This window comes from Aquila chrysaetos, chromosome Z (genome assembly GCF_900496995.4).
Source record: "Aquila chrysaetos chrysaetos chromosome Z, bAquChr1.4, whole genome shotgun sequence".
In the NCBI taxonomy this organism is placed as follows: Eukaryota; Metazoa; Chordata; class Aves; order Accipitriformes; family Accipitridae; genus Aquila; species Aquila chrysaetos.
In genome coordinates this window covers 3,389,477-3,406,239 of record NC_044030.1, presented here as the reverse complement: position 1 = coordinate 3,406,239, position 16,763 = coordinate 3,389,477, and the positions used below count along the sequence as shown (strand labels likewise).

Here is a 16,763-nt window from a genome sequence, read left to right as displayed (position 1 = left end):
GAAGGAGTCAAATCTGATATAGTTTGTCTTGGTTTAACCCCAGCCAGCAACTAAGCACCACTCAGCTGCTCACTCACTCCCCTCCACCCAGAGGGACGGGGGAGAGAATCGGAAAAAAAGGCAAAAGTCATGGTTTGAGCTAAGAACAATTTAATAGAACAAAACCCAAGAAATTAATAATGATAATAATAACAATAATAAAATGACAATAATAATAATAAAAGGATTGGAATACACAAGTGATGCACAATGCAGTTGCTCACCACCTGCCGACCAATGCCCATTTAGTCCCCCAAGCGGCAATTCCCACCAGCCCCACTCCCCCCAGTTTATATACTGGGCATGATGTCCCATGGTCTAGAATACCCCTTTGTCCAGTTTGGGTCAGCTGTCCTGGCTGTGTCCCCTCCCAACTTCTTGTGCCCCTCCAGCCTTCTTGCTGGCTGGGCATGAGAAGCTGAAAAATCCTTGACTTAGTCTAAACACTACTTAGCAACAACTGAAAACATCAGTGTGTTGTCAACATTCTTCTCATCTTAAATCCAAAGCATAGCACTGTATCAGCTACTGGAAAGAAAATTAACTCTATCCCAGCCAAAACCAGGATAAGTTTCATCAGTAATGACTTTTTTGACTCAGTCTGCCTCTGCATGGACATTGTTTTGAAAACACCTACTTGGAGCAATGAAAAACAGAGTTAGGCATTTTGGATGGTAAGAGGATCCATGCTTGACCTAGATCTTCATTTGCCAGTGTGGATGTCCCCCACTAAGTCAGTGTTGATTGAGAATGGGAATTTTTCCTAGATCCTTGTTTTTCCTTTTCACTTACCCAAGCAGACGTATTGTGGCAACATTAGACCAACACTTGGTTGAAAAATACTGTCTCCAGCTATATTTACATGTAAATGTATCCATAATGACAGAGAGACCCGATTGTCTAAGCACTGTCCTGGCAGCTGTAATCCCCTATGTTGTACTTTTTGACCTGGTGCTAAGATCCTCAAAAGCCTTGTAAAAATTATATTGCATCACTAAATTTTCTTTCTATGCTGCAAATTGGAAATTGTAATCTTTATAGCGTATGCTTAATATATAATAAGTATAGATGATAGAAGCATTACTCAGTACTATCATTTGCATACCATGTTATTACTTAGAGCACACCTGAAAACAATGGTTGCTTTCTGAAGGCTTAGGAAGAAAAATATAATGCTTGGGGTGCTTCCATGCTGAATATTGCAATGCACTTTGCCCTTTGCAAAAGAAGAAAAAAAAAAAAATCTTTGCTGATCGGTTGTTTTAGAATTCTCTTGTTTGTGTCTTATGCATATCTTTAGAGAGAGATTGTCTATCCAGTAGCAGGAGGCAAGACATATTAGCAGTGAAAGTAAATTTTTTGGTAAACATTATATTGGGTACTGGATAAAGTAAACACTGCATTGTTAGACTGGAGCTATACATGTGGTTTTCATCCTTGGGTATTGGAAGCATTGCTTTTGCTATTATGCAGTTTGGATTGTGTGATATTTTAGTTGATTATGGATATAAGTGAGCTTGCTTATCATGAGGCATTGGCAGGCAACATCCTAGTAAAACACCAAATAGAATGTAAATAAAATGCATGCTAGGCACGTTCTCTGGATGTGTGCAGGTATCCTGTGCATGTGCATAGTTTGCAGTTATTCATAACGAAGGGAAGGGTAAAGGGAGAAAGGAAAGGAGGAAGGAAAGGAGAAAGGAAAGGAGGAAGGAAAGGAGAAAGGAAAATCAAGGTGAGTCAAGGAAAGAAAAGGAGTAGAATTAAGAAATTATCTACAGTGGAAAAAAAAAGCTCAGCTGATCTTCTCTGTTTCCTATTTTGGGCTTGACTCTGTGGATTGCCTAGGAAATGTTTAACAAGTGTTCACCAGAAGAGAAAGCTTTATTTACATTAGAACTGAACCTCAGGGGCTTCATTGGAAAGAACAGTTCAAACACAGAAATAAGAGCTGCCTAACATCTTTCATTGTAAGGCAGGTGCTTTAGGTATTTTTATACTGTTTTTCCCAAGCATTAATTTCTGGGCTTGAAAGTACCTTGCTAGTTTGTGTCTGGATCCTCTTTTAAGGGACCTAGCCCTGATCCCTGTGGATCTGCTAAATACAGCTAATCCCTTCTGTGATTACTCTGATAGCCATCAGCCAATCTTGGTACAGTTTAAGCCCCTTGGCTTGTGTTTTCCAGCAAGAAAAATGTATTACAACATGGAGAAAGTATTCTGCTTTTGCTTTTTTGCCTACTCATAGTTTGCCAGTTCTTTGCCTACTTGTAGTTTACAATACATGTCCCTTCTGTTTAGAAAAACAAACGAACTACAAAAAAAATCAAAATAATAGTTTTTTTCAGTCTGTTCAGAGTGGAACACATTTATAAGACCTCTGGTAGCCTTCACAACTCTACTGTGAACTTTCTTCATTCAACTCAAGTTTTTGAAATGTGCTGAAACCAGACACAGCTTGCCACTGAGGTATTTGTAATGCTGACTAGAGCAGAACGATTACTTCATATGTGTTGCAGCATATACTGCTGTTCATACATCCAAGTATGACATTTACCTCTCTGGAACAGCATAAAGTTATGACTCATGTTCTGCTTAATGTGATCCACAGTAATTTCCAGATTATTTTCCTCAGAATTCAGAATTAGCCAGCGAGTGTGGTAGGTGTGTAGTAGGTTTAACATTTGCTTTCCTTGTATTGCATCCCGCTGTGTAATTCAAATAGTGTCAGAAGTTTCCATGTGCATTTAGAAACCAAACCTGTAACCTCATGAAAGAATGAAATCAAGTTTATCTGATGTAGTCTGTTGTCCAGAAAAGCATCTTGATTTTTGCTTTTTAATTCTTCATGAGCTGAATGTTTTATCATGTCTCATATTTGTTCAGTTTCTGACCTTCGAAGTAATGTCAGTACATACCTAGTCATCTCAAATTTCCCTATATATTCCAAGACATATTGAAAAAGACTGACTATGTTCTCAGGTAAATTTTTCAGAATTCTTAGATGAAAATTCTCAAGGAATCATGACTTTAAAATGTCCTTCAGATATTGTTCAGCATCTTCCTTGGTTACTAATGGACTGGAAAATATTACATTTGTCTCATATAATACAAGCCTGGGATAAAGGAGTTTGCATTCAAATTTACCACAGCGCAAAGCTGGGAAAGAAGTACATTGAATGTCGGTTATAATTTATAATGTTATTGACATCTGAGATCAGTTCTGAAAAAGTAGTATGGTATTCAGTGGGGACATGTGGAAAGAATTGCATCTTGCCAAGAATAATTAGCTATGCAAAAATAGGATGGGGAATAACTGGCTGTTTACCAGTTCTCCACAAAAAGATCTCGTGCATATCGTGGATGATAAACTGAGCATGAGTCAACAACTTTGTGCAACAGCACAAAAGGCAAACATGGTATTGGCCTATATATAAAGCAACTTAGTCTTAAGGACACATAAAGTCCTTCTGCTGTAGTCATGTACGGAGATGAAATGCTGGCAAAGGTGCAGGGCCCAATAATTTAAGAAATACATTAGTAAAGTGGTGTAATCCATGAGACCAGCAAAGGTCTTAAATACAAAATATACTCACAAAGACTGAAAGATCTAGGACTATTCAGTTAAAAGAAGACCGGAGGAGAAAATTGTAGCAATTTACGAGTAGTTAAAGAAATGTTGCAGCAAACAAGGGAAAAATCTGTTTCCCACATCCGTGTTGGCTATGCCAAGATGTAATGTGCATACACCGCGCCAAGAAAGAGTTAAGTTTTACACTGGGAAATGGTGTCTAGAGGTAAGTGCCACGAAGCACTGAAACAGGTTTCTTTGAGAGGTTGCATGTTCTTTATAAGGCTAGACTGACATCAGGCAGTAATGACATAGGGTGTGGTATAGAGAAAAGCTTTTTTCATGGAGACAAAAGCTTTTTAGTTCTCAGCCACAGTACAATTTCCTTTAGCCAAAGGTTCACATGGACAGTGATTCATTTCTGATGGTACTTCAAAAATATTTTCAAATTCTCACTTGTATTAAACCATCCCATAGCTGTATCTATGATACCATCACAGGCCAACACTTGGCTGCAACGTTAGGTAGCAAGGTGGCATCATGGAGTTGTTTTTTTGGCTGGGTTGCAAACTTTCTGTCTGTGCAGTAAAGCACAAAAAAACCCTCCAAATGAAAGCTATACCACCTTCCATTGCCGAAGGCAGCCATAAAGCTCATCAGATTGGGCCACTCTCTTTAATTCAGTCTTCCACTGAAGTTTAAAAAGTGTTAAGTCTGTGTTTTCAGGGTGTTGTGAGGTCTGTTGCTAGTGTATCTAGCAACCCTTTCCAGCTGATTTTCTTCACATCAGTTCATAGAAACATAAGCATTTTTTTTAAAAAAAGAAACACATATAACAACATTGTCCGCGTGTTTCTTTCCGTGTCAGGGGAGTGGAAAACAAAACACAACACAAACATTAATCTTGTTGCTTAATGTATTTATGGAAAATGACTACTGTTACAATATAAAACAAAGAAGAGTGGAACTGTATCATCTGTTCAGGTTCAGAATTCTTCAAGTTCATGATGCTTTGACACTGCAAAAGCCGACAGGGTTATCTGCTCTGAGGGTATATGTACACCACTGATTCAGTCTCAAACAGTTGCTAATACTGGCATTTTCTTGCTTGCAGTTTTAATGTAAATGAGCATTATTTTTGGTTTGCTTTAAAAGCTTTGCTTTAAAGCTCAGTGACTCAGGAGCTGCTCTGCACTGATTCACTGCATTGGTTCTACCATCGTGGTAGATGGCCATATGCAAAAACTTCGGCAATCCCGAATCGCGTGCGAAGTGTCCATGGATTGGGGCCTCTAGCTTGGTGCTGAGGGAGATAAAATACTACAGCATTACCTGGCCACTTACTGCTTTGGGTTTGTACCTCACTGCAAGTGGTGCAAAGTTATTTGATATAAAGAACAGCAGTATTCCAAAACAAGCAGAAAGTTGGAAGAAAGGACAAGAGGGAGCAGCATAAACTGCTAAATGAAAGAATTATTGCACTAGATATAGCCTCACACGGGAGCAATTTGTCAGCTGAAATTACAAACAAACTTGTAGCAGAGAACTGAGCTTATTGGTGATTCTGAGATGCAATGCAAGAGATCAGATCTTCTCAGAGGGTTATACTTAACAATTGTGTCAAAATTAAAAGCCCAGAGCTTCTGCCCATTAAAAACCTATGATGTTTTCAAAAGAGGGTTGATTATCAAACTTTTAAGCTGCCCAAAACATCAGAAGCAGATAATAAATATCATCATCTAGAATAAGTTCAGAAAAGAAAGGCATTTTAGTTTTTGTTATGTTGCTTACATACAGGTCATACACCATTTGCTGCAGATAATTTGTAAGATTAGCAACTTATTAGCAAGTAATTATTTGCAAAAAATGCTTCCATTGTCTGGCCTGCTCTGCACTTAGTAGAAAATTGTGGAGCATGTTCTAAGAAGAAATATGAAGTGCCAACTCAAAGGTAATGTAGGCTTCTTCCGCAGCAAAGCCAAGATCTGGAACAGAGCAAGTTGCGTTTTAAGAAAGCCTGGAATGTGTGAATGTCTAGAATTGTATGTAGAACATAACCCAGCTTGCCTGTTTTCATTTTTTAGCATTGTCTCATCTACTTTGTGAAGAATTTGCTGAGTAAGCATGAATAAGTGATTCAGGCTTTGCCTTTTGTTAGGTTATTTTAGGTACAGAGATTTCTTTCTCTAAATGGAGGTGATGAAATACAAATGTAAGCGCAAATTCATGTGTCTGACCTTTGCCTTTTACTTTCCTGATGTAACATGCACAATATGAGCAAACTCACATGGTGCCACAATTGTCTGTTCTCTATGCCAGGCTGCCCACCAACCAGCTGTGCCTTTTGAAGCAAGGGAGAAGCTCAAGAGTTGTCGAGGTTTCTGCCCAGATTAAATAACAATAATGAAAATTTAAAAAATAACAAATTAAAAAATAGGAACAACAATAGTAATAATAATAATCTAGGTCTATCTCTGGAGAGAAACTCACATGACAAGTAGAAGTCAAAAGGTTAGCTGCCTGGTGACAAAACTAAATGAGAACACCAGGTATTTGATAGACAAGAACACTACCAATTTTTGTCAAACTTAACTTTCCATAGTTTCAAGATGCAGTTGAAGGAGATTGGCCTTAGAATTCAAGTTATGGCAATAACAGAATGAAACTGTCTTTAACACGTTGAGTTATTTTAAATCTTTCTCACTTAGAAGGGAACAAAATATGTCAGTCCTTTCATTGAATACCTTCCTGAATTTTTAAATAGTCCTTATTGCCTTAGCAATATTGCTTGGGTTTTTTTCTTTTTCCTTTTTTAATACTAATTATGTAATTGAGTTGGCAAATAGTTCTAGTATACATCTTTTCAGTTGTTTTCTCTTTTTCCTTTAAAAGCATTAGAAAAATAAAAGAGGCCCTTCCATATCTTATGTAGCTGGAATACCTCTCCAGATTTTAGGAAATGTTATGGTTTAAGAGATCACAGAAGGCTTTACAAAGACACTTAAAGGGTCAGATAAACGTGCTTCACCCCCTTGAGATGAAAGCAAGCCTAGCAATCCCTTTTTATAGATTAGAAGGGAAAAAAACCCAAACCCAATGTAAAGCCCTGATTCTGGCTGGCCAATAAGTGAGGTCATTTTAGTCAATGAATTGTTTTAAATGTATATGATTTTCTGAGATTACGTTTTTCCCAAAAGGAAGCTGATATTGTCTGTTAATTTGTATGTCCTAATCTCTCTGTGTTTATTGTATTTAAAAGTATCAATTTAGATTTAATGAACATCTTCAGTAGTTCTCAAAAGAGAAAAAAGAATCTTATATATTAAAGCTGTTTCTCATCATTCTAATCATGGCAAAAAATATGTAAAGTAAAAGAGTCTTATTTCTTCATGCTGAAGGAAAAAACCTAATATATTTTCTGTATTTTTTTTTTCAGTTCTAAAATGATTAACAAATCATTACATACTACTATGGATTTATACCTTGGAGAAGACACATTCTAAAGAGAATTATTTCTAAAATTATTTCTAGCCTCTTTCATAGAATTATAACAGATACAGACCTACACAGAGGTTTGGATAATGTGTTTAATATTGTCATAAGCTGGAAAACAAAATTTGTAGGTTAGAAACATTTGAGATGGAAGTAGAGTGCTGTTTATGGGAAAAGTGACACCATGAGTGGAGTAGGAGATTGGGAGGCTACCACCGGGAGTCTTGAAGATAATGTAAATGAATTACTTTAGTGAAAGAGAAGTACTTGGAGTAGTGAAAGAGAATCAGCCAATGGGTATATATTACTGTTGTGGTTTACCAGAGAAATTTATAGTAATCAAAACAAAATCAGGGATCAAAACAAAGTCAGTGGTCAGAACAAAGTGGTCAAAACATAATCAAAGATGGACCCTCCAGTCAGGTAACAATAGTCAAGAAGGGCAAGAGTGGAGGCAGCTTGAGACAAAAGCTAAATAGTTGTCTTTTCAATGCCAGAGGAGATGTAAGCTGGTAGCAAACCTCAAAACAGTCAGGAAAAAAAAAAGTATGATTTGGTAATAGAAAGTGTTAATAGGAAGTCAGAGAAACCTGGTAATAAAATGACAGTCTCTGAAGAAGCTAACAGTGTTTGATTTTTTGTTGTCCCCATTGCACAAGGCATGTATTTCAACAGGTAGCTGTATCTGGTTTTTTGCTATTACTCAGATTCAAAATAAGCAAAACAAAAACCTTCTAGTTACTTGCCCAAGAAAGAAATACAAAAGAACTTCATTATGCACAATGGCTCTGTCTTTCGTGGATTAAAGACTTACTTTGCAAAGTCTGGTGCATGTTTAAGAAAAAACAAAACAACCGAACTTGCTTGAAGGCTATACTGCAGGAGATAATGTTTTTCTTTAAACAAGTAAGGTTTGTAATTATGTAGTTCATTCCAGTTTCCACATCAGTCTTTATAGGCCTTATTCTGTAGAATAGTTGTGTTCTGGAGCACCAGTTTAGTTGATGTTTTGGGACAATTTTCTTCTATTCCCATCCAATGCTAGAAATATGAGACACACAGTAGCTCCATGTGACGAATGTGTCATGGTAATGAAATAATAAATGTGTGCCCCTAGTGTCAAGTATCATGAATATTTTCAGTTGGTCCCTATAATGATATGCCATATGATTTCCAACATGAAGGATCTTTCAACATATAGCATCACACTACTATGTGTGAATAAAAAGTACAGAAAATAGTGGTCATCGCTGAATTGCTCACCATTGCTTTCAAGAAAAAAAATCCAAAGTAAGCTTTGTGGGTTAATACAGCTTTGTGTACTTCTTGTCTACATAACTTTTCAGTGTCTTTTTTCAAGCAAGTACCTAGGGGTATTAGTAAAAGTGATCCAGCTCTGTGGGTTTTCATTTTTATGCAGCATTCACTAACTGAATATAAAGGAGTGGTCACAGAAAACTTTGAAGACATTCAGATAGTTTTTGAAATCTCTGAAATACAAAAATGTATCAAATTGAAAAAAAATTACAGGTTTCAGAACATAAATATGATTTTATAGAAGACTATATTTTTACTAAGATTCTTGGCTTCAGTATAATCATTAAAAGCAGCACTGGTTATGGTAACATGCCTTCATGTCGTAATGCTAGTTGGGCCCATTCAAGATTACATTTGGGGAACAAAAATAACTTTCATGCCTAAAAAATATTAAAAATTAGAAGGATGAAATGGATCAGATGTTGTGTCCAGGAAACAACCGTGTTGCCAGCAGGTTGAGGAAGGTGATCCTTCCCCTCTGCTCAGCACTGGTGAGGTCACACCTGGAGTGCTGGCTCCAGTTCTGCGCTCCCCAGTACAAGAGAGACAGGGACAGACTGTACAAAGTCCAACAAAGGGCCACCAAGATAAGTAAGGGGCTGGAGCGTCTCTCCTATGAGGAAAGGATGAGAGTGTTGGGATTGTTCAGCCTGGAGAAGAGAAAGCTCAGGGGGATCTTTTTAATGTATGTAAACACCTGAAGGGAGGGTGCACAGAGGATGGAGCCAGGTGGTGGTTTCAGTGGTGCCCAGCGACAGGCCTAGAGGCAGTGGGCACAAACTGAAACACGGGAGACTCCATCTGAACATCAGGAAACACTTTTTCTACTGTGAGGGTGACCGAGCACTGGAACGGGTTGCCCAGAGAGGTCGTGGAGTCTCCATTCTTGGAGATATTAAAAACCCATGTAGACACAGTCCTGGGCAACCAGCTCTATGTGTTCATGCTTGATTAGGGGGTTTGGGAAAGATGACGTCCAGCAGTCCCTTCCTACCTCAACCGTTCTATGATTCTGTGAAACAAACACCTTTAATTGCAATAGAGAGTTCCTGTCTTCCCTGTTGCTTACTTGCTCAGTGATGTTAATCAGGTGGCAGCTCAGCTTGGTGTCAGACTGTGCCTGTACTTTCTGAAGAGAGTCGTAGAAGGTATCTAGATTCTGCTGAAAATGATTTTGGGATTCACTGAGTGTGCGTGACTGATAGTCTGGAAGAGCTGACATAGAATGCGATCTTGACTTGCTGGACAGAGTACGCATGTCCGCCTAAGCAACCCCAGAAGGTATACCAGGTATAGCAGTGAAACATGTACCCAGGCTCTTCTCAGATGTATATTATACCAGCATTGACTCCAAGCTTATTTAGCAGAGCTGACTGACCTGACAAACAGAAAGGCTGGGTAAGTTACACCCTCTTAATAGGGATAGCAGTGACCACATACTCTCTAGACATACTGACTCCTGAGCCGTCCCTTGGGCTGCTCTGTTGTGCGTCATCTCTAGAGTAGGTCAGTGGCTGTAAAGCACATAGTGATCTCCAGGGAGTTCACAGAAAACCCTGATCTCTCATACTGTTGAGAGCTCTCTTTAACTATCATCTCCATATCCTTCAAGTCATCATCTTATATGCGTAATTTGACTATTTTCAGGAATAACTCATGTTCCTGTCACATCTTTATAAATAATTATAACTTTAATAAATGGAAAGGGTAAGGAGAGACAGGACAATTTAAAAAAAAAATGGGAGGGAGCGAGCATTTGGCTTCAGTGTGCGAATGACATATAATTTCCAACAACTTGAGGAGGAATAGTTATCTTGCCTTTAAGACTTGTTCATTTATTTAAAAAATATATTTCTCAAAATTTAATTTGTGGTTTCAGGAGCTAAGTATAGAAAATTGCATAATGCCCTTTTAGACTTTGGTGACTAAGAGTGATCATGTTAAATGGATATAGCATGCATGGAGTTTGTTAAAATATAATTTGTTCCATTGCAACTGTTTAAATCTCTCCAACTCTCTCCAGCTGGCTAGGCTAAAATATAACATGCATACTTCTAAGGTGCAAATGTCATATTCCTTAAGATGTGATGAGGAGATAAGAACCAACAGAGCCCAATGCATCCTATCAAGGTTACTCTGGGAATAGAGTTAAAGACTTTATGGTTTGTAAAGCACATCCTTCTTCAAAAACATTTGGTTTTGAAATTTCACTCATGACTGCTCAAGGTGTCTCTTACGTTTATCAACAGCATTTCTTTCCATTTTTTTTCATCAGGTGTTTCATTCCAAATGCCTACGCTGCTCTCTTCACCGCTGCTCTGGTGCCATTAATGTGCTTGGTAGTGGTTTTTGTGGTGTTCATCCACGCCTACCAGGTGACCCCACAATGGAAAGCGTACGACGATATTTTCAGAGGAAGAACAAATGCTGCAGGTATGATTCGTTGGCTACCCCTGCGCAAACAAGTTGGACTTTCAGAACAGTACTGACTGTTCTCGCCAGTTCAGAAAACCCCACTAGAAACCACAGTTCAATAGATACCTACGCACTTGTTTAAGATTAAGCATGCTAGTGGTCCCTTTGAAGTCAGTGAAAGTACTTTAATGGTGAATGTTACGCAGATGCTTAACTGTCTTAGGAGGATAAAAACCTGTTAAACCCAAACCAAGAAATTAGTATCACTGGTTATGTCTGGTCTAGTGAAGAGAACAGCAATAAAACAGCACCTCCCTGCTTGGAGCACGGCGTCCCTGCGCCCGGTTTTGGCTGGGGGTACCGAACAGCCCTCTCCCAGGGATGGCTGGGGCTGCTCAGGAGCAGTGATTGCCTGCGTGCGGGGCAGCAATAACGTACAAACCCCCACTGTGCTCCTCTGCTCGGCCCCAGGCGAGGGGCACGGCTCCTGGCCCTTGTCTTTTGCAGTATATTCGGTGGCTGCGCAGTCACGCGCAGGCTGCATGTTGGAGTGTTTGGAGTTAATGCCTCTGTTTTCAAATTTCCTAGTGCTACTCGCAACTGAAACGTGCTTGAAAGAAAAGATCTGTCTCGTGCAAAACAGGAAGTATCGGTCGGTCTCCTCTGTTAGAACAATTTCAAATACAATAATGTTCCCAAAATAAAGTTGCAGCAGTTCAGAGAAATACCATAATAATAGGACACTCTGTGGGAAGCTTAGAATACTTCTTTTGTTTTCATGGTGTTTTTGGAAAAAGAATTGAGTTTTATAAACAAGTGCAAATATACAGACTTTAATAAAAGTGTATCTATTTTCTCCCTGACTGCATGAAGTCAGTTAGATTTTATAAACTTGTGAAAGATTCTTGAATCATTTTTCCCAGTTCATTAAATAAATGTCATCTGAACTTAAAAGGGACAGTGGATTATTAAAAAATTCCATGGAGTAGCCCAGTGCTTGTAACTGTGCAGATTTGTAAAGAGTAGGTGTCTTGTTCAAATGCTTAAATTTGCAGTGATGTTTTTATTATGAAATGAGGGGGGGGTTGTATTTTTTTTAACATTTGAGTTATAGAAATATATTCATTTTATGAGAAAATGAAAATAATTATTAAATATTTATTATCTGGGTATTTCTTCAGGTATTAATTTCTTTCTTAGTGACAAAATGTCAGCTTGACTAAGAGCTATATGAATTTGGATAAGGTCTGATAAACACAGCTTGTAAGTATGATACTCAAGACCTTAGTTGCACTTTACTCTTTCATTTCTTTCTGGTATAAAAGGGACTGCCTGGAGCAATCACAAAGGTGGCTCCTTATTCAGTCTTGAATAATACAGTTTATTTATTTATAAATAACTTTTTTTTCATATCTCTAAGGATGGAGATTCCATATTCATATGTTGAAAGTTAGGGCTTGTCTCAGAGCAGTTAAACTAAGGAAAAAAAATACTGAATTTTGAAACAATACCATAAATGAAGACAGCATGCAAAATGGCAGAAAGTACTAATAGGGTTATATCTGTATGACATAAAGACATGAAATAATAGGGTTGAAACAAAAGTTTGTTTGATTTAACATAGGATTCAGAGTGTTTTCTTTCTCCAGTAAAATGGTATAGAGAATGCTGGGGTCTCAGAAGAAAAGGAAAAAAAAGAATCAGGAAGAGATGTGTTCAGTAAAATGTCAATAAGAGCTTTTTTTTTTTTAAAAGGCAGGTTGTAACTTTTACTACATGTGCACCTGCAAGGCAAACTGGCGTTTTGCTACCATAGGGCATTTGCGAGCACAAATGAAAGTACCTCATGCAGTGTGAATGAGAGCAAGTTGGAGAGAGGCTGTTTTAGGGAAGAAAAAGAGCTGCCTGCTGAGGTTTATGGTGCCTGGGGTTGTATAAGGGCTCACTGTGTAGCTGTGTTTATAGCGTAAGCTTCCAGAAAGAAAGGCTGGTGATTGCTGTAGTTTGTAATGTTGCCTATAACTACATAACATGGTACTAACTGTTAACTAAAGGCCTCTGACTTTCTGACTGAATATTTCTGTCTGAAATTTGAGATGGTGGTAGTGTATTTACATTATTTTTAAAGTTTCATGGGTATATTGTGCTTTTAAAGACATATTCAAAGGCAGTTTGCAGTGGTGAGACCTATTACCACTTTTAAATTTTGAATTTTACCATATGACCCACTCTTTGGAGAAGTTCACTTCACTGACTCTATGTTCTTACAAGCTCAGTGGGAGCAGCTCCTGCTTCAGTGCTGTTATTGCAACTACCTCAGAGGGTGCTGTGGGAAACAACATTTTTCATAACAGCAAAGTTGCCTGCCGTCAGCTGTGTGCTGCTTCTGCAACAGAGAGGGGGTCCTGGATCTCACCCCTACCAAGTTCTGGATTCAGTGAGACTTACAAGATCCTATGGGGTAGGGAGGTCTTTTGATAATGTTGCTTCCTTATGTTGCATAGGCACCCAATATTTTGCTGGTTTGTTATGGCAATGAATATGCCAGGGTTTCTCTCTGTTTCATGCAAAACCAGAGGAAAGGTGGAGCTACCAAGCAACAGCTGTCTATGTTTAGTGTCTTATTCTAGCTTGTCTCTGGCTGTCATCCCCATACTGATTTAGTCCCAGTTCAGTCAACCACAACAATGAATTCCTACAGCAGAAAAAACCTTTCCCAGCCTCCAGCCCGAGATTCGGCACCCAAAATTCTCCACTTCAAACAGTGCAGTAAGTAATGAAAAAAAAAAAAAAAAAAAGAAAAAAAAAAAATCACTGCTTTGGAAAACTGTCTGGTCTCCATTAGTTACCTTTTCTAGAGAGAGAATAGAATTCCAGGTGAATGACACTGTAAACAATTCTGACATATGAAGAGTAGAGAGCTGTAACGTAGACAAAAATATTTTTAAATACAGTTTTACTTTTACTAGTAATTGTGGACACCTGTTCATGATTCTATGATTGAAATTCCAGAGGGCAAAGAGTACTGCAGAAAGGAAAAAGTGGCATATATAGACATGTAATTATCATTTATACATAGATATTCATACAAACACCTATTTGCATGTGAATATTTGAACTAGTAGTGTTTATTCCCTTTCTGGGAGTCATTCAGTTAGAAGATAGTTAGAAATGCAGTGTGATGCAGGTGACAGCATGTGGATTCTGCAATAATTCATGCAAAACATTACTGAATGTTGTCAATAAAAATAAAATAGCAAGGTCACTGTCTTGCATATTACCATAAAACAGAAAAAGGTGTTAGATACGCAGATTTGAAAGAAAAAAAGAATTGTTATCTGGCTTCTAAGTGTATATTCTTTTGGTCATTTCACAGATTGTAGGAAAAGCCTCTTAACCTATAGCTGATAATTCTGAAGTTCCATATTTGTCATCTTTACCTGAGGAAGGCTATTACTAACTTCAATAGAAATTTAATAGGAGTAGAAACAGTAAAGTTCATCCTCATTTGTAGTGTATAATATTGTTTATCAAATAAATTGAATATGCAAGTGGCTACATTAAAAATTGAGTCAAATTTTTTTCTTACTCTCTTTTCTCCTATCGTTGGAATACTCTGAAGCTTACCCTGCAAAGAAGGTTCATCTTGAACTACCCAGAATCACAGAATCATAGAATGGTTTGGATTGGAAAGGACCTTCAAAGATCATCTAGTCCAACCCCCTTGCCATGGGCAGGGACATCTTCCACTAGATCACATTGCTTAAAGTCCTGTCCAACCTGACCTTGAACACTTCTGAAGATGGGACATCCACAACTTCTCTGGACAACCTGTTCCCATGTCTTACCACCCTCACTGGAAAAAAATTTCTTCCTCTTTTCTATTCTAAATCTACCCTCTTTCAGTTTGAAACCATTGCCCCTTGTCCTGTTGCTACAGGCCGTGGTAAAAAGTCTTTCTTTGTCTTTTTTATAAGCCCTTTTAAATATTGAAAGGCTGCACTAAGCTGTCCTCAGAGCCTTCTCTTCTCCACGGTGAACAAGCCTAACTCTCAGCCTTCCCTCACCGGAGAGGTGTTCCATCCCTCTGATCATTTCCATGTCCCTCCTCTGGACCCGCTCCAGCAGGTCCCTGTCTCTCCCGTGCTGAGGACCCCAGAGCTGGAGGCAGTACTGCAGGTGGGTCTCACCAGAGCGGAGCAGAGGGGGGGAGAGAATCCCCTCCCTCCACCTGCTGGCCACCCTGCTTTGGATGCAGCCCAGGATACGGTTGGCTTTCTGGGCTGCAAGCACACATTCCCAGCTCATATCCAGCTTTTCATCCTCCAGTATCCCCAAGTCCTTCTCAGCAGGGCTGCTCTCAGTTCTTCATCTCCCAGTCTGCACTGATACTGGTGATTGCCCCATCCCGCCTACAGGACCTTGCACTTGGCCTTGTTGAACTTCATGAGGTTCACATGGGCCCGCTTCTCCAGGCTGTCAAGGTCCCTCTGGATGGCATCTCGTTCCTCAAGCATATCAGCTACACCACTCAGCTTGGTATCATCCACAAACTTCCTGAGGGCACACCCAGTTCCACTCTCTCTGTCATTAATAAAGATATTGAACAGTACTGGTCCCAGTGTGGACCCCTGAAGGACACCACTTGTTACTGATCTGCATTCGGACACTGAGCTCTTGACTGCAATTCTTTGGATGTGGCCATCCAGCCAATTCCTTATCCATCAAGTAGTCCATCCATCAAACCCATATCTCCCCAATTCAGAGACAAGGATACTGTGTGGGACCATGCCAAAGGCCTCAGAGAAGTTAAGATAGATGACATCAGTTGCTCTTCCCTTATCTACCAACGCAGTCACTCCTTCTTAGAGGGCCACCAGATCAGTCTTCTACAGCTGTTAGAATAAATTCTGCCTGCTGTAGTAAAACATCTTCCTGAACTTAGGTAACAGTACTGTGTTTTACTATTTGTTCTGTCTGTAGGAGCAGAGAGTTTGTTGTTACCCACACTAAAGGGGACTTCCACGTGTTTTTGTTACTAAGAGCAGAACAACAATGTTGGCTTTCACCATATGTATCTAAGAGAAAAATTTTGCCCCTTGGTAACTGCAAAGATGATCTGTTTGTATATGGTTGTATAGTTTCCTGGAAAACCATAGGATGGAATTGGGGTATTTCACATACATTTATACACAGATATTCATTTATTAGTTGTACCTCCTTTTCTGTCATGCATATATTCTTCCTAGTCCTCTAGATTTATCCTGGGTACTCTTGCATAGAGTCACATCTTTATACCCTGTTCTTGTAGTTTCCAGGCTTTCAAGAAAGTATCATGACCCAAGGACAGCTCGGCCAGCAAAATTCTCCTTTTAGTAATTCTTGTCAATTCCTTTGGCAGTGGTCTGTGATATTACCAGAGAGCTTTTCATACTCTTTTCTTACGCCTGGGATATCACTGTAAAAGAATATGATTAAAACTGGGTTGCAGTGGAGAATAAACAAAAATAAATAGAATTTGCCAAATCCTAATTTGAGCAATATGCACACTTCTCATTGCCCTGTCTGGAACACCAAATGTGTGAGGTTGCCCTCTCATGCTCTTTTTTGCTGCTCCAGAATTTCTCTGTTACTAGTCCTGTTGTTTTACATGGTGATTGATACAACTTGCTTAGGTCAGGGAATGTTCCTCAACAGTAGAAGGCTAGAAGAAAGGGCAGTGGGAGAGTCAAGAATTAATTTTCCCTTAGAGCAGGCAGCTCTTCCTCCTCAAAAGTGAGTGTTGGAAAATAGTGTGAATGTCAACTCTTTGAATACAAAGAACGTCAAGCCTACCTCTAGTATACTCTTTCAAAGATATGCATTGCATTTGCTAGAAAAGAGACGTCAGTTTGAACTGATTCAGTTTGCCAGCTTTTCAGCAAACATG

At 38.9% G+C, this 16,763-nt stretch overlaps 1 protein-coding gene across 4 annotated transcripts in view; it reads left to right on the top strand.

Annotated features, from left to right (window-relative positions):
- ADGRV1 (adhesion G protein-coupled receptor V1) overlaps positions 1 to 16,763 on the top strand; it is a 297,036-nt gene that overhangs the window by 230,272 nt on the left and 50,001 nt on the right. For all 4 annotated transcript variants that reach the window (XM_030004616.2, XM_030004613.2, XM_030004614.2 and 1 more), the window contains one exon: positions 10,695 to 10,852. In XM_030004616.2, coding sequence (XP_029860476.1) covers positions 10,695 to 10,852 — 158 coding nt within the window. The remainder of the gene's footprint in view (positions 1 to 10,694; positions 10,853 to 16,763) is intronic.